The sequence below is a fragment of the Aythya fuligula genome, chromosome 2 (genome assembly GCF_009819795.1).
Source record: "Aythya fuligula isolate bAytFul2 chromosome 2, bAytFul2.pri, whole genome shotgun sequence".
NCBI classification, from domain to species: Eukaryota; Metazoa; Chordata; class Aves; order Anseriformes; family Anatidae; genus Aythya; species Aythya fuligula.
The window spans coordinates 23763952-23785958 of NC_045560.1; the positions used below are offsets into that span (position 1 = coordinate 23763952).

Below are 22007 nucleotides of genomic sequence, written 5' to 3' on the forward strand. Positions count from 1 at the left end.
TAATTGTCATAGTGATTTAAGCTATCACATTTCTTCTCAGTTGAGCTGTGGCTAAGCTCTTAAAGACAGTTTCCTTGAGTAAGTGCATTGGTAGTAACTTGGAAGTCTCAGTGACCAGTTAGTTTCAATCTTGTGCCTCTAAATTAGATTATATGTGTTCAGATCCAAACTTTCAATCTTTAGTACCCCAATTTAGCCACTTAGGATTTAAATGCCTCAGGGCTGTTTCAGATAGAATTTAGAAAGGTAAATCTGTCACTGTGATATAAAAGCTTTCCATCCCTTATTTTTTTGGTACTCAGTGCTGAACCACCAGTGAGTTCAGCTGATGAGAAAGCTAAATAAGAGCTGCAAGAGTTCTGCTTCCTTAAAAGTAAGTTTGCTTCTGAAGGCCTAAGTATAGATTCGTACGCTTCATTTTAGTCATCTGACTTTGACAGCATTGGCCTTGGTTGTATCTTTGGAGAATGATAACTACAGTTTTCAAGGTTTTCTTCTAATTTATAGCAATGCAATCTGATTTCCTTAACTTTAAATTAAAAGCCCCTTAAGGATTTAGCACAAATAATTGACATTCTTAACCTGTGTGCAGAAAAAGTAAATGAACAAGAAGCTTTCATCGAGCCTGTATGTGAACTTATTAAACTATGTGGGTAAGTATTTAAGCCCTTCTTTTAGAGATCTCAAACACTATTAATTAACATGTTCGTACATTTTCTAAGGCAACTCACTGTATGGCACCTATATAGAAGGCATCTTTATCTGCAAGGCATCAGTTGTGTCATCCTTCCTTATTATGAACTGTTACCTTGAGTCCAATTTCTGTTGGCATGAAGGATCCAATTTAGGAATTGAGTATCCGTGCAGCCATGTATTACATCATGAAAAACTGTATTATAATTGGCTCCAGTGTGCTGGAAGCAAGATTCCCCAAGGTGTCTCATTGCCTAGAGTAACTTGTTCAGGGACTGCTGGCCCCAAGAGATTCAGCTGTTAAGTCTTGCTGAGGTGCGTTGCTGTTTCAAACAAGCTTTCTAAGTGAGTTTAAAATATTGACACTTCACCTGAAGGTAAACTTTATGAAATGACAAGCCATATTGGAGAAGAAAAAGAATCATAATAGTTGGAGGATTTGGGATTTATAATTGCTTTACAAATGTATTGCATTTTTTTTTTTGCTTTTTTTTTTTTTTTTTTTTGCATTGACATACTGTACTTTAAATTATTTGTAGAATAGAATTCAAGTGTTACACGTACTTGCCCATGGTTTTCTTCTTCTGAAGAGCTTAATAAAGCCACTTACGGGATTTTTGTAGCTACGGTTACTTGTGTATTTAATTATAATTGGTGAGAACAAGGAAGAGAAAAATTATGCCAGACAGTAAATTTCTAAGCCGAGTATTCAAATAGGATTTTACATTGCTTCATTTCAGCAGTTGGTTTTAATAAACATACAACTTCTGAGCTGAATATTTTACTTTCTAGAGCAGTTATACTGCTTTCCTTTGCTGCCACACAGTGGAGAATGAGAAAGTACCTTATGAAGTTTGATTTTCTTCTGTGTGGCAGAAACATGACAAAACTGAGAATGGGGATATAAAGTCAATAAAAGTAGTACTTGCATAGTGGTTCAGCAATTTTGGTTTATGCAATAAATATATTTTGGAAGTTTGTGCCCTTGGGTTTAGCTTTAATTTTTATATTATGGAAATTCTCCTACCATTCACTACTATTTCATATGACAAAGAGAAGCCTGTAACTAGAAGGAAGGGCTGTTATTTAAAAATTCCTTTCAGATACTAGAAGTCACATAGTAGAATTTTCCACTCTTTCGTAACTACTGCTGTTTGCTGTCTTCTTCCCACTTTTTTTCAGTGTCTGTTTCTTTTTTTGTTTTCCCTTTTTATTCCATTATTTGATCTCTCCTTTCTTTTTCTCTGGCTGTGTTTACAGAGGTAAACCAACCGGAAAGCTGTTTCTGCACTATGAGCAGCAGAGACCTTAGCATAACATGGCAATGTTTACTGTTAGAGAATTTTTAGTACTTACATGTTTATGCCGTATCTGAATGTTTTGCAAATGTTATTGGATATTTCTTAATATCCTGTTTTTAAAAATGCATGCGTAATTGGACTATTTGGAGTCTGTTCATTGGTTTTATTTTCATCCATTTCTAGAGATCTTGTTCAGGGATTTGATCCTTTTTTCCATCTCTGCACATGTCTATTCACAGTGAGACTCTGGAATAACATGATAGTGCCTCGGTTCTAGGAGTCCATCCTCCACACTGAAATGACATTTGCTTGTTCAGAGTTTTTCTTATTGTACAGAACATGAATTATAGTACATACTCACAGACAACTTCTCTATTTGCCAAAATGTAACTGCCAGATTATGGAACTGAACTTTCAATGTTGTAGAATCAACATTGCAAAGATGTATTTTCCCTGGGAAAAGTCTTTATTTGCAAATATATATATATATGTAAAGGCAGAACAGAAAATCTGTTGAGCTTTTCTGGTGCATTATTGGAGAGAGTATTCTTCTGTAGTGTTTCAAGTATTATTTTAATGTTTTTTTGTAGGTTACCATTTCAAAAAAAGAAATTATCAGATGAAGTAAGCTATTCTGTGACAGTTTCAAAATCCATTGCACAACTTGGTGAGTGTATACCGAGATGCCACAATGCCATCAATGTGATAAAATTAACTGTATCTTTATCACAATTTTAATTGTTTGTTATTTCCCTAGTAAGTGCAAGTAATTTCTTTCAATTACTTGGTACTTTTTAGCATTTAGAACCTGTTCTTATTTTGCTGTGCAGCTCACCCAGAGCTTAGCTAACAAAGTTACCTGTTTGCCAGTGTCAGTAGCTATGAGAGATAGTTTTAACAGTACAGCTGAAGAACTAAACCTGTGTGTATCCTGTTTGATTTCATTTCACTCTGAGAAATGTGTGTATTGCTATAAACACTGGGACAAGGGGAATATACTTCCTTCATGCTTCTTTGAATCCAAATGGAAGAAACAAGTGAGAAAATTATAACTCTTGACTCCAAGCTTCAACATCTAAAAGCCTGAGATTTATCACTTACAAAGGCAAAATACAGCAAGTCAGCGTAGTGCCATGCCTTTCTAGGAGCATCTTGCATCTGAGCCATCGTCTTCTGTTACTCAGGAATCCATTTTAAGAGAGCTTTTGAGCAAACGGTGTCCCAGTGTCACTGGATGTTGTAGTAGCAAAATATCTTATGACTTTGAATGTGGTATTATTAATTTTCAAAGAAAATGCTGCAAGTGCTATAGGTCAAGAAGGATAGAGAATGGAGTACCAGTGATCTGTTAGCTAACTTGTTGGAAAGATTTAAATAGAGACGTAACGCAATCAGCCTGTCACAAGTGGAAAAATACTATCCCTGAAATGGGTGAGAAAAAAGTAATTCTTAAAAGTCTTTATTTTCACAGGCACGGGTGGCAGAATGGCTTCTCAGTTTCTGCTAGTTCCAGATTCTCTGTAGCCTGTCCAAAAAGACATTACAGTCAGAAAGATCATTTATATTATCCGTGCTAGGCCCTGGTAGGTCTCAAAGGCTCTCTTCTTATCTTGTGGAAAAGGAATTCTTTCCGTGCTCCCATTTTGTCATATCATGTCTGCTAGAAGAAGAGTGCCTGACATCGTTATGATGACAGCAGCCTCGTGTAGTAGCTTAGTGCTGAGAGTACCTTCTGGAATAACATCCAGTCTCCTATAAGAATCTGTAGACATAAAGCAGAGGAGGTCACTTTTTGATAAACTGTTTGCTACTCCTCCGAGACCACTTTGTCCTATTGATTGTTATAGTCCTTGTCCCTGGAGTGTTTTATAATCAAACTTCTCATGATGTGGAAAGATTTGTAAGGGGGTATGACCAAAGGAGACACTAAGTACTGTAATACAAGTGTTAAGATGAATTTCTAAAACAATTGTAAACTTTGTAAATTATTTTTTTTTCTGTTTCTGATAGGTTATCTGATGAGGGTGCCAAGCTCTCAAGTTAGAATACAAATCTGTAAGTGTATAATTAGCTTTTATAAGGCGGAGCTACCGAGAAAACTACTCTCAGGTAAAGCACAGTATTTATAAGTGTCAGAAGAAATCTGTTTAATAATCCTGACTAGTTTGAAATGGCTTTTTAAATTGGATGATTTTTTCTGTATAACTATAGTTACTGTATCTCAAATATTAAACACATTGGTAGGTGTACAATTCATATTTTTATACACATAAGCACTCAAAATCTGAAATTATTTATCAAAATGCAATGAATTAATTGTACTTATGGGACTAGGATTAAATAGTATCCAGAAAACGTGAAGCAGTCACAGGTTCTCTGAAACATGGCTAATGGAGGAAGAAAGAGTAATTAGGATCAGAGTTAAAAGAAAGGAAATATAATTTTCAATCGTGTGTGTGTAGCCTGGAGAGTAACAGCTCTGGTTTCACTCATGTTGCCTTTGAGGTGATCTGCACCCATCTAAATTTGATCATATTCATGTTATATGGAAACATTTGAGCATAGGCTCTGAATAAATTATGGGACGTATCTTTGGAGAAAGAAACTGATGATGTGGGCAGATGAGCTCAAGCACGATCCTGTGATACTATGGAAAGGCGTGCAAACTCTCATCAGAATCCACTAGTATTTATTCCTCTTAGAGGGGCACAAAATCACATGCTGCAAGACAATACTAGGCTTATAGACAGCCAAGCTACAGTTGAGCTTTGGCACAGTGTGGATTCAGAGCGCAGCTGAGGTAGCATGCTGGACTTTAATATGCTCCCTTGCTGTGTTCCTACAGTGTGGCATTAGCTCCTGTGCCCTCTTGCTAGTTTTTATTTATTTTGGGAATCCTAAAGAAGCTGCTTCTACAACAGCCCTCACAAGATTCTGGAAATACAAAAACATATAGACTTGGTTTTCCCTTACAAGAGGGACTCCAAGTTCTACGAGCACTTACGTGTGCATTTAGTTGTATATATCTGTAAATCATTCCAACAATGTAATTGAATATTAAATACTGAGAGATGTTATTCTGCAGATTTAGAAAACAGGACGTGCTATCTCAAAAATAATAATCAAATATGTGTATATATCTCAGTCTGATTTTTTTTATTTTTTTATTTTTTATGAAATTCTTCATCTCTAAGTATATTTGAAATCATGCCAAAGTTTGGTCCTGTAAGATGCTGAGCGTTTGGGTCTGATGCAGCCAAATCCAAATCACCTTCTTAACTTCAAGCATCTGGGAAGCCTACAACTCAAATAGTTATTACTTTCCTTGGTATTTTGCACCTCTGAGGGCTGATTTCGCAGTCATTCACAGGGTCTGAGTTATTACAGGCAGTTTCACCATTACAAGAGCTCACCATGGGACCCAGGATTGCTTGGAATAAAGGAGTCACGTAAGGTGTTTAAAAATAGTAACCACAGAAGAATTCTAATAAATCATATAAAGTTGTTGTTTTGCTGGAAACCATGAGTGTAGAATAGGAACATAAGAATGACCATGTGAAGGTAAATAAATGTAGGATATGACAGAGCAGGTGATCAGAATATAAGAAGAATGTAAGCAAACACACCATGATATTTTCTCACAGTATATTGTCCCATTTTCAAAGCCTCTGTTTTAGAGGATTCCTAAATTAGGATTTCTTTTATTTTTTCTTTTATTCTTAACCTTGATGGGTTTTATTCTTAACACACCTTGATCTCACCTCTTCTGTGAGATTTTCTAACTGTTTTCATATCTATTTACATTTCCACTATTCATACAGTTGTGAAAAAGTTGTTTTAGCAATTGGAAAATACTTTCTTTCTATTTGTCTTAAATCTGTTGATTTTGAACGATATTATCTGCTATTCATCTTGTAAGCAACAGGAAAAAATATTCTTTATTAATCTTCTTTGTGCCATTTTTCATTTTATGTCTCTCCTATCCTCTCTTAATCACCTCTTTTCCAGGTCTAGAAGCCAGATCAGTTTGAACTCGTTAGCTTTTCTTGTAAGCTTTTCAAAGCTTCTAATAGTACTTGTAGCAAAAACTTGCTACCTGTAGTTGTTTTTTTTTAAAGGTCTGCTCTGTCTTTTGAGATGTGGGAGGCTGGAATTGCTACTAGATACTGGCATGCCAGGCACTGTCTCAGTGCTATTCTGTTTTATTTGCTGTACTCTTTAACAATTCTTAATATTTCCTTTGATCTTTTTACCATTCCCCAGAAACTGAGATGATGATTTCCTAGAGCAGTCCATAAAGTATTATTACCTGTAAAATTATACCAATTTAGAACCCATGAGAGTTTATGCTTAATTAAAACTGCCTTTCATCACGTGCATTATTTGCATTTATCAGTTCTACATTTCTTATCATCTGTTATTTATATAAGCTATTTAAGATAAACTTTACATTCAGAAGTTAGCATATATAAATTTATTTTCTTGATGCTTTGCCTTCCTCTGTAATTTAGTAATGAAATATGGATTTGCATTTGCATGGACAAAATGTCAAAACAGGGATGCATCAGAAATTCAGGCTTTTAAATCAAAGGTTGGATCCATGTATTTTAAGTAACATCATAGTAGAAAGCATTAATTCTCTAGTGAATAGGCTATGGGAAATAACTAGGTCCTGCACATTGCATGACCTGAATAAGGAATTTCACCTAGTGAAGTATGCCTACTTCACTTTCACTTTGCTAATTCTAGAAAGCAATCTATGTGTTTGTATAGCATTTTAGTCTTCCAGAGGGGTAAGTCTATTGGATACGGCTTAGGCACTATTAATACTCCTATATAAGAAAAGTAGCTCCTGTTTATTAGATTTTTTTTTCCATTGGTTTTAAATTTAAGGAAATATGGTACCCCCATCTTAATCTTTTTTGATAACAAATTTATGAGTAACCAAAATTCAGAATTTACTGCATTATAACTAAAGCTCTTCTATGTGCAGGTTACCAGCCAACAAGCGCAAACTATAAGATTGAGATGGCTGAATTAGGAGGATTAGCAGAAACTTTTGTTTTATCTCTAGCAATAGTTGAAAATGAACTTACTGAGAAGTTGTGGGTACTCAAAGCTCTCCAGCATCTCTCCAGCTCTGGTTAGTACAAACAGTTCTTTCAACAATCTCACTACCTCTGATCTTAAATCATTTGTTCTCTGAACATACCTAAAACAATTGGTAACCTACATAGAATTAATTATTCAGATTTTCATGATTTCAGGAGTAAATTGCAGACACATGTTGAAGGCCCAAGCAGCCAGCAGACTCTGCTTGTATCTAAATGACGTTGATCCCTCAGGACAGCTGGTGTTCCGCTCATCAGAAATCCTATGGAACCTGTTAGAAAACACCTCAAAAGAAGAAGTCGTTAATCAGCTCAGTAGCTTGGAATGTGTACAGTAAGTACATTGAAGCATTTTATGAATTAGTATTTTGTTTTTGGAGACAACCAAATCATTTCTGTTGTGTTGTATTTTGTTTTAAATAAATTGAGAGAAAATACAAAAGGGGAGTGAAGGTCTGCCATTAAGTCCTCATTAAGTTTTCAGTGTTGCACATCTGCTTCTCCAAAATTAAAGTACTGCAGAATCAGTCATTATAGCCGAGCAGCACATGATTTAGACCCCTCAAGCATCTGTTTCTGTTTCACTAAGTTAGATAACACTGTTGCCTATGAAACGCCAGGAAATTATATATGATAGGAGAAGTGCCTGCTGGGTAGCTTACAAACTTTGTGGTCAGAGTCCTTTTGAAAGCCCATCCAGTAAACTCTGAAAGTATTTCATTGTCAAACCTGACTTTATTCCATAAACCACTGTGATCTACCACCAGTTGTTTCTGTTACAGGGCAAGAGGGAGGTCAAGAGACCTGTGCTGTGGTGCATATGTGCAAGAGATATAGGCCAAACTTCTGCTTGATGAAAAAATAATGGCACCATTTTCAAGCTCATGTGTTAGGCCCAGTAGGTCAATATTACTGCACCATTGAAATGCATATAGTATAAAATTAGTAGGAAAGTGTGTGTTATGAAATACAAGGCTTAGTTCTTGATCATCTGCTGGGGTTGGTAGTGGGTTCTCCCTTAGTGAGTGTTTCCACTACTTGGTACTAGGCCACCTCTTCTCAATAATCACTCAACAGCAGCCAGTTCCTTGTTTGAGAAAATATTAATTTACTTTCAATTAATTCATTATAACACATACACTAGAAGCTGTGGCTGGTAATACATGCACCTTGCATGTATCCTTAAGTTGAATTTCTAGTAGTACACATAAGAATCCATGTCATAATATTTTTTTTGCTGTTGAACCCTAAGGCTGTGAAAAGTAAGATGCTGAATGAGGATCCATAGAACTCGAGCTGTCTAAAATAAGAATATGAAGAGAGTAAAATACCTTTCACTTTCTTTTAAGTGCATTGAAGGAAGTATTCGTAGACTTGCTCTTACATGGTTTCCGCCATTATGATCGTCAGCTAAGAAACGACCTCCTGGTGATTGCCACATTAGTGGCTGAAAATCCTGCAGCACCTATGATTGTAAGTATTCATAGTTATATTTTTAAGGCTACTAAGATTTCCTTTAATATTATGTGCTTAATATTTTTCCTTGTTAAGAAAGAGCTAAGCACAAATGGAACCTTAGGTCTGCTGAGCAGGAAACCACTTTCTACAATTCTACCTCAGAGAGATTTCAAATCCATGTCATTAGCTTGGAGCACTAGCATCAACCAACCTTATTTGGTACCTAGGAAATTAAGCTTACACCGTTCAAGTGCAAAAGCAACATTAGCTCTTGCGTTCCTATACAGATTCTCAGATATGCCATTCTGTTACAGTGAGTTTTGCACTAAATCTAATTTGTTGTTTGGAGACATAAGAGTACAAGCTGTATTCAAATAGCACAAATTCATCTGAAGTACCTTTACCTTTACCTTTTGAAGGGTCCTTCAAAAATAAGCTCAGAAGCTCTAAGATGCTGAGAAGAGAATGAATTAGATCCACTTAATGAGGCACACGAATTCCTTCTAAGACTAGGTCACCTAATGTAGTCCGTAATGCATTATCATGACTTGCCTAAAAAGTAGATGACTCATTCTTTTGTTATAGAGTGTTTGCATTCCAGAATTTTCATGAGGAATCTACATACATGTAGAAGTTGACTTTTTATAACTGTTGATATTCTTTTACTGTCTTGTTTTACAGTTGAGGTTTAGAACTTTAAATGAAGTTGTGACGTACGTATTGAATAATTAAGTAATCAAATTCCTGTTTATGTAGATCTATTGGTTGTTCAGGAATGGATTACTTTCAGGGAACTCATATATAAGCTTCAGTAGAAGTTTCCCAGTTGGCTGTATTACCAAATAGATTTAATAGTCTGTAATTAAGATTACAGATTCTTCATTCATTTTTTCCATTTTATCACTAACCATTATGAAATGTCTGTTATACTATTGCAGCAACATATCTGATATCTAAACATTCAAATTGTCTGGCTGCAGAAACAGGGTGTTTTTTCCTACAAGAAAAATAACCAGTGCACAGTATTTTAATTCCTTGTACTACAACGATGAAAAATTGTTTCAATGTAAGCAAAAACTTCCAGAGCTAGGTTGAATGTATTCAAGCCCAGCTTGTCCAGGATGCATTTAAGAAGCTGCTGCACAATAAGAACAGCTTAATTCTGCATGGATGTCTGTACTGTGTTCTGTTAGCTCTCCTCATGCTGGGAGCTGGTGGAAGGCTCTGTGGTGGCTCTACCAGAGTGCAGAGTCCAAGCTAATGTATTTTGTTGCTCAAGAAGAGCAGCATCCTGTTAACCATGTTTGTATGGCTTATAATCACCTCAGAAATAAAGCTCTTTTGCCTCTAGTGTGCTGTGTAGACAAGCCCTCTCCTTGGTCCTATTCATAATTTTATTAGACGTAACTGTCTTCCTAGCTGTCTAGGAGCTGTGAATTACAGGATTTTATTTTCTGAAATGCATCTTAGCAGCATTTTAGTATATAATATTTGTAATGCAAGTTGCTCATACGTGCTGTTTTCATATGCTTACTTGTAATGCACTGAAGTTGAATATAATAGTGTGCATAACTGAAGGCACCAGATTGTATGCACTGGTCACCCTGATGGACAAACTTGCATGTGCACAAAGGCATTTAAAAAAAAAAAAAAAAAAACAGCACGACTCTTACAGTACTGAGAATGCTGTTTTCTTGTGTGGTAGGTTACAATAGTGAATGCATGTGTTTGGGACTTCCCCATACAAGTTCAGACTTGTACTGAATGAGACATGGATTTAATTAATTGTACCCCTAACACTGTATTTAGTATTGTACAGTGTCCAAATCGTTGATCTCCTCTTTGATAAAATTCTGTTTAGTCTGCCGTAGGATACATTGTACTCTGTTCTGAAGAAAAAGTAAAACTAAAATTAAATTATCAGTTTTAATTTCACTATAATTTATTTTAATTAATGTATTTATTTTGAATTCCTATTAGGAAAGTGGATTTACAACACTGTTAATAGTACTTGCAACATATACTGAAGGTAAGAGGTAATAATGCATAATTATTATGAAATTATAATACTTCTAGTGAATTTACTTCTATGAATTATAATACTTTTAGTGGAGATTTTGTTGTAACATATGTACTGTTTCCTTCGCAGTTAAAATTCCCAATCCCTTGTTAAAAGGTCTTAAACTTACTTTCTCTTATGAAGACTTTGAGATGAAGAAGTTGTTGTTTAATATTATAGGAATCTTATCTAAAGACCCGCGTGCTGTACAGGTGAGTTCTAACACAGTGGAAGATACAGTAAGCCAAAAAAAGAAAAAAAGTCAAAAGATTCACTATTTAGCTGTCCATCTAACAGTCCCGAAGATTTTAAATTAGTTCTTCTCTAAATCAAGAATTCAGAACCAGATACTACACGTACCAAACCGAGTTTTGCTGTTTGAAAGCAACGTACAGTTTCTGCTTTTGAAAAGTCACAAACCTAAACCATGCTAAGAAAGCTAGCTGATGAGTGACTGCAAAGCATTACTGAAATACAGGTGTAGAACATAACAAAGTTTTACAAACCACAGACTTTGTGAATGCTGCAGAATATAAACAGAGCTTGTCTGTACCTGTACTGTTCCTGACATCTTTTCCCAATAAAAAATAATTTCTTAGTGTAGGACAGATAAAGTAGACTCATCGCTTTAGATTTTCCTTACTCACACGTGAAGCCTTTAAGCTGTATCTCTTTGTCTTTTGAATCTGCAGCTTCTCAGTGAAAATGATGTGATGCCAGCTTTGCTTTATTATGTAAAACCACATCAAAAGCCTGGATTTCATGACTGGTCTGCTTCCCAATATGAAGAATTACAGCTTCATGCAATTGCTATTCTGGCTTCAGTGGCTCCCTTTTTAGTTGATAAATATTTGTCCTGCCAAGCGAATACACTTCTCCTTGTGTTTCTAGAATGGTGTATGGGTCAAGGTCAGTAGATGCTTATGGCTTTCATACACAGTAACCTCAAAACACAGCTCACCTGGACTTAGCTTCTTTGGCAGGAAGGACAAATGTAAAACTTGTGAAGTCCAGATGATTCCTTTTTACATACATCACTTAGGAAACTAACCTTTAGAAAAATTACTGTAATATTTTTCTTCTGTTGAAGTGTAAGCTGGTATATTTTCTGTGTACCACTATATTGCTCTTCCTGCAGTTGTGCAGGCAGCCACACATCTCTACAGCATGTGCATTAAGCTAATCAGGTATGCTTATTGTCACACCAAATCCAAACAGTAATTCCTGCCGCAGGGAAGTATGTGTTAACTCAAACTCAGAGCTGCACACAGTCAGACAGCTTCTGCACTAAAACTTCCTTGTAGCCATCAGCTGCAAGTGTGAGCTAAACAAATAGATAACTAACTGCACTCAGGCTTCATGGGTTGGTTTTCTGGGGATGGGTAATTTTCATCAGCAGGTAGGCGATCTTTTGCCATAGAGAAATTTTAATTTGTGTGTGATGGAGATAAGAAGATTGATATTATTTATAATGCTGGAGAAGGTATTTTAAGTTTTGGAGACTGCTCATTGACCTAGTAAAGTCAGGAAAAAAATAAAAATTAATGTAATAATTTTTAACATTAATCAAAATCAGACCTTTCTTAATGAATATTGTATGGCTTTACATAGAATGGCTTCTTACTAGATTATTTTAAAGAAGAAGCCTTTCTAACGTGAAGATATTTGTTTGCTTGTTTTAGCTAACTTGCACTGGCAAGCCAGTACTTTTTTCCCTGAGAACATTATTGTTATGAACATACACTGTCTGCCAAAGAAAATTCTTGTTGTTATTGCTCCACAGATCCTTTCTTTGGTCAAGGTAATAGTTTCCATGGAACAGGTGGTCGTGGCAACAAACTTGCACAAATGCGCTACAGTCTGAGAGTGCTGAGATCTGTTGTGTCCCTTTATGATGATGCTGTGAACCTTAATTTGTGTGACCAGGGAGCAATTAGCCAGCTACTGGGTAAAGCATGGTTTCTATTGCTGTACTTAAAATTATGTATTTCCGTTGACACTAAGAACATTTTTGTTTTTTCTTACACTGTATTTTTAGTGTGTTACTCCTTTGGTGAAAAAAGTAATATGATTTTTAATTGAGTGAAAGCTGCCCCTAATCTCTTCCTTTATTATACTGCATTTGTTACATCATAGTTTCATTGTGGTAGCCCCAAGGAAATCCAGTCATGAGTCTTGTTCTACTTAAGTCTGTTATTATGTCACTTTACCCAACTATTGTTTAGAAAAACAGAAAATCAAAGCCAGTGCATTGATATATATATATATGTGTATATATATATAAATTTATGTGTATATAAAACATTATAAAGATTAAAATCAGAATAAAACTCCAAAACAATTGTTCCTGCAATTTAGACAATTGCAGAAATACATGCCTACTGTTATATATAAGTTTTAGGTTCTGATACTGTTTTAAGTTGTTATCTTACAATAATACATTTTCCTGTAGTCTGAACTATACTGAAAGGAACAAATTGTTAAGATCTTTTGGAATTTGGAGTATGTTCTAATAGAAAGCCTAGAAATAATAGATTTTGTATTCTCAGCTGACAGTTGAATTCTTGTGAAAACTTACAAATATTAGTGAGAGCAAAAATAACAATATACCTTGCATAGCAGATTCAGACAACTTTTCTTACTTTGAGGGAGATCTGTGTCTGAATGTCCTTCTTTATGGAGTGGTTCCAGGACTAATTTTCTCAGCAGTCGTGGCATTTTATGTCTCTGTGTTTCCACTGACAGTACCAACATTTATGAGGCTGCACAGTAGAGCAGATCGAGAAGCTCTTTTCATTTTCCTGAGTTGCTTAGTTCAAATCAGTTACCTGAATCTATTGCACTGGCACAATACAAGGAGCATCATAGAGACAGGAACAAGGGGCTGAAAGTACTAGGAAAAAGGCAGTGCAAGCTGCTGTCATTAACTGTCATAAAGAGTAAAGTGCAAAAACTATAGCATCAGAGTGCTGAACCTTCTATAAGGTATTATAAAACATAGGAGATAAAACTTAATAGCATAAGTAGATTTCTGTTAGTGTCTCCTGGTATAAATTTGATTTTTAATTTTTTTTTTTAGATCAGCATCTATAATAGAATTCTGACTTGCATAATAGAACATTCACACGTATAAAATGTATTAATTTACAGATATCCTAAAGTATGCAGCAAACAAATCTAAAGAAAGAGATGATGCCATTCTACTGGAAATCCAAGCTGATACATTATTTATTTTGTCTGCTCTCTGTGAAAATGATGCCCACAGAAAGGTTTGTATCCTTCTACCTCATACTGTGCAGAAAATATCAAAACATGGTACATTTTCATTCAAACAGTACTGTGTTTTTATTTATTTATTTATTTAATTCAAACACAGATGGCACTTGTAATTCCTTGCTAGCAAGTCAGGGCTGTTAACTGGTTTCTGTGATAGTGACAGTTAAAATGCAAAATCACTCAGAAATCCATTAGTGAATACCTCACCTATTTAATTGCTATTTTATGTAATTTTTAAAATGAAAATATGAAAACATGTTGAAGAATGGGGTTATCGGTGAGGAAGAACTAAAAATTTCTTTCTGTTATCTATATCATAAGGAATATATCCTGCTATAACAAGTGGGCCAAATTTATTACAATATAAATAATTTAAATTTAGATTTTAAATTAGATTTTCTTATATGTACATGTAGCTATTTAATACATATAGTTTAATGAAAATGTTGTTTTAATATGATATTTTTAACAATAATAATAATAATTTTCACCAGGAGCTCTTCAGCTATGAAGGAGTGGATATACTTATCCCATTCATTCAGATGGATCCAAAGAAGTTATATAGTGGATTAGGCCACAATCGTCTCCTTTTCAATGCACTCGACTGCTTGTGGTTAGTGAACTATTTTAGCAGCAGTTACTCTTAAAAATGGTAGCTTACATATTTTAGGCCTACAGTACTACAGCCTTTCTCTGCACATATAGGCCTTATATTTAGAAACTGTAAAAATCATAGTTTGACTAATTAAAAAATAGTACAGAATAAATGGAATATTTTGCATACATTCCCTATACAGGGGCTTAGTATGACAACCTAATTCCCTACACAGCAGTAGAACTCCCTGCGCAGGATGTGACCTCCTGACACCTCAATGCAGTTTCCTAAAAGAGAGGTGTATTTTTAGAGTCTGTAAATACTTTCAGAGGAGTAAAAGCAAGATGAGAATAGACCAATATTAGCTTAAAAATGTGCAGTCATAAAAAGTGTTCCTAAACAGGCAACTTTGGTCTAGAATTTTTTTAAAAGATTGGTATCAGAGAAATTATAGTTTAGTACTCAAATAGGATAAACAAAAATTAATTTGTTTTAAGGCAGGTTGATAAATATATAGAAAACTAAATAATTGCTGTCTGGGAGAAAAGACTGGGCTTAGTGATGCAGGTAAACCCTCTTGTTTCTACATTGATGATCATGAAATGAGGAAATAAGGAAGCAATAGCATCATTAGTGCTGGTTTTGTGATCATTTTAAGGTGGGAGAAGCAAACTTTTGAGAAAAGAAATTCTTACTTGTCCCACCCCCTTGATTCTGCTGGCAGAAATATTCACGCAGCCCTGCAATGAGCCAGACCAGCAATATGATCTAGCTAAATGTCAGCATCTTTTATGGAATGAGTTTTAGTTCAGATTGGTATTCTAATCCATGTTGTACTTAACCTGCCAAATTTCTTGGGGTGCTACAAAGAAGGTGTACCACTACAAGAGGAGAAAGTGTGGCCAAGTAGGTTATACTTAGTGATACAGTGCAAATGAAAATGGAATTTGTAAATGCACAAGTGCAGGCATATGAAAATCATTTTTCTGCTCCCTGAAGGCATGAAGTTTATTGCATACTAAATATTTTTATGCAATTCAGTAAAATAAATGAGATGTTTTAAGAATGTTCTAAAACATAAAAGTGTTTCCACACGTTGAAATTGTTTCTATTTAAGGTCCTGTGTCGTTGGCTGTTACATTGGAGAAGATTATTTTCTTGAACAACAGGGCATTTTTATTCTTCTGGATTTGCTGGCAGTAGGTATTTTTATTGTTGCAACAAAATAAGTGTACTAAAACAACTTGGAAAATTGAATTTTTAATGGTATGTACAAAGACTATTATAATACTAACAAGAAGTACAGTGTATGAGAAAGGAACATAATCCACATGCCATATCTGCACGGAAATGATTGGAGAGATCTTCCATGTATCTTTTTTGAAAATAAGCAGTTGGCAGAAAGTCTTAAATTTACTCTTTTTTACAAGGAGACTGACATGTCTGTTTAGAAAAGCACCTCGGTTCTTCATATCAAAGTTAGTAAGAGCAGAGTTAGTATACACTTTAAGGTTTTAAAAGTTTTGATATTTAAAGTCACTTTGTACATGCAGGTTATGTATAGCTATTTCTGTGGGATTTAGGTATACGTATGGCCCAAGCATTTCACCTCAAGAATTTCATGAGATGAGCATGTGCATTGCTGGTTTCATTCCCTCCTCATTCTTGCCAGCCTCCAATGCCCTTGCAATTCAAAGCTACAGACCCTTTCCTACTCTCATTTGCTGCTGAAAGATCTGACCACAGAATAGAACAGATGCTCTGTGCCACTGCCTTCTAAATCTGTTTCTTATAAAAATAAATATTGTTAGCAGTACCTTGTCCTGAAGCTTTAATTCTCCTTCCTATGAGCCTGGAGGCGCTTATTAAGTAGTTCTACACACAGATACATGGTTCTTACATGATCCTACACACATTCCCCTCATGTTCTTTAATTTATGGAACTTTGTATGGCAAGATTCCAGAAACTTGAAAGATTTAAAATGTATATATCTTTATTTATTTATTTATTTATTTTGGGAAACATCTGTAATGAAAAGCTTCTAATTACTTTATCACATATAGGATTTCTCTGTATTTTTTTTATTGGAAGGTAGACTAATACCGTGCTGTGAACAGGTTAAAATGTTTTTCTTTTCTCTTCACCGAGTTAAAGCAAAAAAACCTGTGCAATATAATTCTTGGAATCCTAGTTGAATTTTGCGACAATCCCAGAACCACTTTTCACATCAGTACCTGGCGAGGGGAGAAAGATCAAACAGCAGCTAACCTTCTAATACAGTTATGGAGACAGGAGGAGTTGGACCTGGGAGTCAAACGTGATCGGTACGGAAGGATTGCTGGTAAGTTTTATGATACATATAAAACTATGAGCAGTTTCACTGAATACAGTAAATTAAATATACTTATTTTTGTAACCAGAATCCTAATGAAAGAAAATTACAGTATTTATAGGTTTATGCTGCAGTTCTCACCAAAGCCAAAATACTTTCTATGTATTTTGTTGGAGTCTGGCCACTAGATGGCATTTTCTCTATTAGCTGGGGAAACTAAACCATTACTAGTAACCTGAACTGCTTTTCTAATGCTGGACAACTAAGCTATTTAATTTGTTTCACAAATTACATTGTTTTGTTATATACTGTAAAAATAAACAAGGAAGGTGCTGTGATATCACAGGTCTTTAGTCATTATAAGTAATATTTCCTAGCCCAAATTACGTTCAAACTCCTGGCCAAACTATTGAAATGGTTTCCATAGTGTCCATAAAGTAAGATGGAACTGCTCTCTTTTGAAGGAGGCATCACAGAAAAGAACATGTCAATAGCTGCATGCCGAAGGTTCATTACAAAGATAGCATTTCCTGTAAGTTTAATAGCTTTGGGAACATGCTGCCTCTTTGCTCTTCTGCTTTTGTTTTGTGTTTTGAAATTATTAGATGTGAAGAGACCTATTGTTGGCAGCTTCCAGAAACAGCAAGAGGTCATCCCCATGCCTGCCAACTCTCCCACCTTTGCCATTGTGGAAATTTCAGAAAACATACGGGCAAAACTTTATTTATTATTGTGCAAGCTAGGTAAGACAAATGAATTGCCTTGTCAGTGTCATATTTGTCATTAAACTGAATGTATTCATTGGCAGTCAGTCAAGTCTCTATCTAAAACATACACAAATAAAGATGAAAGGAACTTTGAGGTACATCATCAATGCTCTGTTATTAATAGATGCTTGCTCATCCTGGTCTTAAAAGCCTCTCTTGGTGGGGTTTTCAAGACTTCACCAATGCCCATTGGGGAGAGTTTTCCTAGAATCAAATCTAAAATGTTGAAACTTTCTGTAATTTGTTTTCCAATGCATAGACTTCGCATATTTTAACATGTTATGTTTCTTTTCTTTTCCCTAGATTTAGAAATACTGCTTTCTGCAGCCTTTACTCAGAGCGCTCATTTCCTAGAATAGTCTCTGATTATTCTCATTGTTTTTTTCTTGAATTTTTTTCAATTGTTTCACATTCTTCTTGATCTGTTGTGTCCCAGAACTGAACACAGTACTTCAGCAGAAGCCTCACAGCCAAATAGAACTGTATTACTGTACTTGTTTTGTAAATTACCATTCAGACATTAATAAAACAATTGCTCTTGTCACAATGGCATTTGTTCATTTGATTTGTGATCTTGCACAGCCTCCAGTCATCTACCATCCTGGATTTGTACAGATGACTTCCTACATTTAGAAATTTATGTTTGTCCTTAATGAACTACATTCTATGTTTTCAAGTAATTTTTCAAATTGGCAAGATTAATTTGCATTCTAATCTTTGCTTATGATATGCTGCAGTCCTTCCTAATTGTATGTTGTTTGTACACAGAATGTGAATACTCATTACACCCTTGCCTAAAAACCTAAACTGAAGTTAAGATAAGATATGTTTTTCCACATCCATGAGACTTCTCACTTGGCTGTAGAGAACTAGGCTGAATGACATGGTTTGTTTTTACTACTTCATGTTGTATAGCAATGTTTTCATTGTTACCATTTAGCTACATAAATATTATCTTTTTAAGTATTTGTCTCAGTCATTTTTCAGGAACTGAATTTGCCCACTATTCTCTGGCTTCCCCTTTTCTCTTTTTAAAAATAGGTGTTATGTTTGTTGTTTTCAAGCCTGTCCTCCATGGGTAGATAATATATAATATAAAATTGGTAATAGTTCAGAGAGTTCTTTAGCCAGTTGTCTGGCTATCCTAGAGAACCAATGAATCTGAAAACATCTTCAGCCTAATAAACTATAGCCCATTGTTTCTCCATTTTAACCTAGGTTCTTATTTTTTATTTTTTTTATTAGCATTATTTATGTTAATCCTGGATCACAGCTGAATTCTTTATTAAAGCTAAAAGGCATGAGATTTTGTTCCAGCTTTCTTCTATACTCATACATACTTCTTGTGATTTATATACATTGTAATGTCTCCTCTAAAGTAGGGAAATGACATGGAAGTGAATAATAAAAATGGGAAGATTTTTATGGTCTTTTCCCACTACCTTTGTCTTGGTGTATTTATACTTCATAACAGCCTGTAATGCTGTGATCAGAAATCCAGTGTTAATTGGTCTTTATTTATGGCATTTCTTACCTTCAAAACATGATGTAATTGTACTCCAGTAAATAGGTGCTGCATTCCCTGTTACCACACAGATGGTATGATGAAATTTAGAAATAAGTTTGATAGACTATATAGAAATAGTTGGTTTTTTTTTTGTTTTTTGTTTTTTTTTTTTTAAATGTATAATTAACATTCAGTATGCAAAAAAAATGAGGCATAGTCCTAGCAACCATACTTCTCTTCCATATTCTTTTACATGTATTGTAAAAATATTTTTTAAAGAGGGACTCATTATGCTCAAGGGTTAAGTCTATGAGATGGAGATTATGTTCATTATCCAGTTTAGAAACAAAGTATTGGAGATTTTGTAATACAATTCTTCTGTTGGCTACTTCACAGCTAAAGCAAACTCTGTGACAAAATGTTTCTTTAGAAACTGTGACCTGTAGACTCAACTGTCTGCTTTAATGGAAGATCAAACCCTCACCACAAAACTATAGCAAATGCAGTACTATCCTGGCTTTACAAACAACTGGGAGATCACTGAAGCCATTTAAAAGTAAAGAGTTAGTGTAGAGTGAATTTATTATGGAGATTTTTTTTTTTTAATTGCTTAAAGCCTGATCAGGATTGGAAGAGTGACTGATGTACATATGATGCAGATTTTGTATATGCTCATGTGATAAATAAGATGGTGTCTTTTTTTAGACTGATATTTTAAGATAGATTGATCATGCTGTTAACACCGAGATGATTAATACTCCTTTAGGTTTTGAAGATTTGCCTGGCTTATCTGCTAAGGATTTTGTCACGCTTGCTATCATACGACGGTATGTTGACTTTAAAGTAAGTATTGTGGAAGAAAATATTGCTACTCTATCTGTGTTTGCAAGAATGGCAAATTAACTTACAGGATACAACAAAAAAATAACTCTTCAGTAACTATCACTTTCCTAGAAAGTGTAAGCCTGTATTTAGCATCAAAGGAAACTATCCTACCTGCATCATTCCAGCACTCCCCAGACTCTTATTTTGTACTTCTACAGATGATTGTAAACCAGACCAGAAACCAATGCCAGTTAAAAATAACTCAGGAAAAAATAGTTTTAACTGCCAGCTCCAGAAAAAGGAATGGGCCAGGATAGGTGTAAGGAAGTGAGGAAGGGCTGGAGAGCGAGACTGCCTCTTTGTGCATCAGAGACAGATTATGTATGGGTTGGGTGTTTTTCTGCTATTAAAGATGACATTAAATACACATTCTGATAAAAGGTAGTTTTGTGTTTTGTTTTTTTTTTCTTTTTCTGTGCTTTTCCATCCTTGTGCCCACACTCAATATTCATCCATGTTGTCAAAACTTAAATTGTTACAATGTTGTGCCTATAGGAAACAAGAACAGGATACAAAGTTTTGTAGTGAACATCCTGCTCAAAAGATGCTTCAGTTTATGCCAGTTTTTGGCTTAGGAATGCAGTCTGTGAAAGCTTGAAGTGTTCAGGATCTAGTAAGAGTCGACCTTTAATTGGTAATTCCAGGTTCCTTTTGTCTCATTTTATAGTTTGTTCTGATAATTCACGCAATTTGAGTGAAAAGACAGTAAGGCACAACTTTTCACTCTTGTAATGTGATGTCTTGTATTTGTATTTCCTCAGTTTCTGCAGTTAGCAGCAGTCCTGTTACTCTTCTGTGGAGAGAAACTTGGGTGTGGGAAGAGTTTAGGGTAGATTGTCATGAATGAATTTGGCATAGCATTACTGAAGTCTAATTTGCATAACAATTCTGGGAAGTGAAACAACAATAAACAGAAAAAAATATTACTTGTTACATTTTGAGTGAATGGAACTGAAAGAAGACATAAATATCAGTGTGTGTGTATTTGTGTTTCATGCAGGTTGGAGAAGTCTGGAGTGAAGTGTGTACAGAGCTAAAAGAAGAATTCAGGCCTGTTGCTTCAGATGAGGAAGCCTTGAAAATTATTTCAGAGGTGTCAGAAAATATTGGAAGATCGGTTGCTGCTCTCCAGACTGAAGTGCTTGAAAGTCAACATCGCCAAGAAATCCGAGAGGAGGAAAAAACGTATACAAAGGTATGTTTGTGCAAGTGAAGTCAGTGGAAAGTTTTTGTCAAGTTACATGAAGATTTTCTTATCGTATAATGTTCAAAATCCAAAACGGGTACGTTGTTTAAGATGTTTTAAAATTAATTTTGGTTAACCTCAGTTCTCTTAGTTTGTATAATTTTGTTGCTATTTAGAAAGTAATATGAAAAAATGAAGTAGTGTTATCAGTGATGCATCAGCTATGGTATAATATGAAATGATAATTATGTTACTATAGGAGTTGCACCTGTATAATCTGTAGCAGGTAACAATTTGAAGTACCTATTGTAAATATATCCACTTCTTAAACTGAAGTGTAAGCCTCTGTTATAAACTCCCTTGGCTGAATATTCACAAAGCTTCATTACTTCGGAAAGCAGGGCTTTGTGCTTCCCAGCATGCTAAAAGTAAGCAGGTATAAACATTGTCCAGCTTTGATTATAAGGCAAGCATTAGAGATTTTGGCTGTCTCATCCTCTCCTACCTTCTGAGAAGTAAAGGTAGTCAGTCTAGTTTTCTAAAAGCTCATGCTAGTGTTTTGTAGGGATTGTCTTGCATTATTGTACATGTACTTTTGTCACCAGTACCAATTCCATCTTGCATTTTGTTAATCTCATTTATATCACAGATCCAAGCTGTCCATAAGCAGAAAGAAATGGTAAACAAATCTTGGGAAAATTTCTTGACTCGGACATCAAACTATGAGGCATTGAAGGTAAAAAAATAAATAAATAAATAATAATAATTAAAAAATCTGAGTGGAGGAGCAAAATTTTCATTCACAATGTAGTTATAATAACTGGGAAATTCCAAAC

General features: G+C 35.0%; 1 protein-coding gene across 1 annotated transcript in view; it reads left to right on the top strand.

Annotated features, from left to right (window-relative positions):
* The window catches only part of CFAP69 (cilia and flagella associated protein 69), a 28748-nt gene that overhangs the window by 2306 nt on the left and 4435 nt on the right, over positions 1 to 22007 (top strand). Inside the window, exons 4-22 of the mRNA XM_032182088.1 lie at positions 544 to 653; positions 2585 to 2661; positions 4005 to 4103; positions 6988 to 7137; positions 7262 to 7439; positions 8455 to 8578; positions 10544 to 10592; positions 10713 to 10834; positions 11315 to 11531; positions 12406 to 12570; positions 13773 to 13891; positions 14393 to 14511; positions 15611 to 15692; positions 16643 to 16835; positions 17432 to 17569; positions 18635 to 18674; positions 19859 to 19943; positions 20986 to 21180; positions 21821 to 21907. Coding sequence (XP_032037979.1) covers positions 544 to 653; positions 2585 to 2661; positions 4005 to 4103; positions 6988 to 7137; positions 7262 to 7439; positions 8455 to 8578; positions 10544 to 10592; positions 10713 to 10834; positions 11315 to 11531; positions 12406 to 12570; positions 13773 to 13891; positions 14393 to 14511; positions 15611 to 15692; positions 16643 to 16835; positions 17432 to 17569; positions 18635 to 18674; positions 19859 to 19943; positions 20986 to 21180; positions 21821 to 21907 — 2349 coding nt within the window. The remainder of the gene's footprint in view (positions 1 to 543; positions 654 to 2584; positions 2662 to 4004; positions 4104 to 6987; positions 7138 to 7261; positions 7440 to 8454; positions 8579 to 10543; positions 10593 to 10712; positions 10835 to 11314; positions 11532 to 12405; positions 12571 to 13772; positions 13892 to 14392; positions 14512 to 15610; positions 15693 to 16642; positions 16836 to 17431; positions 17570 to 18634; positions 18675 to 19858; positions 19944 to 20985; positions 21181 to 21820; positions 21908 to 22007) is intronic.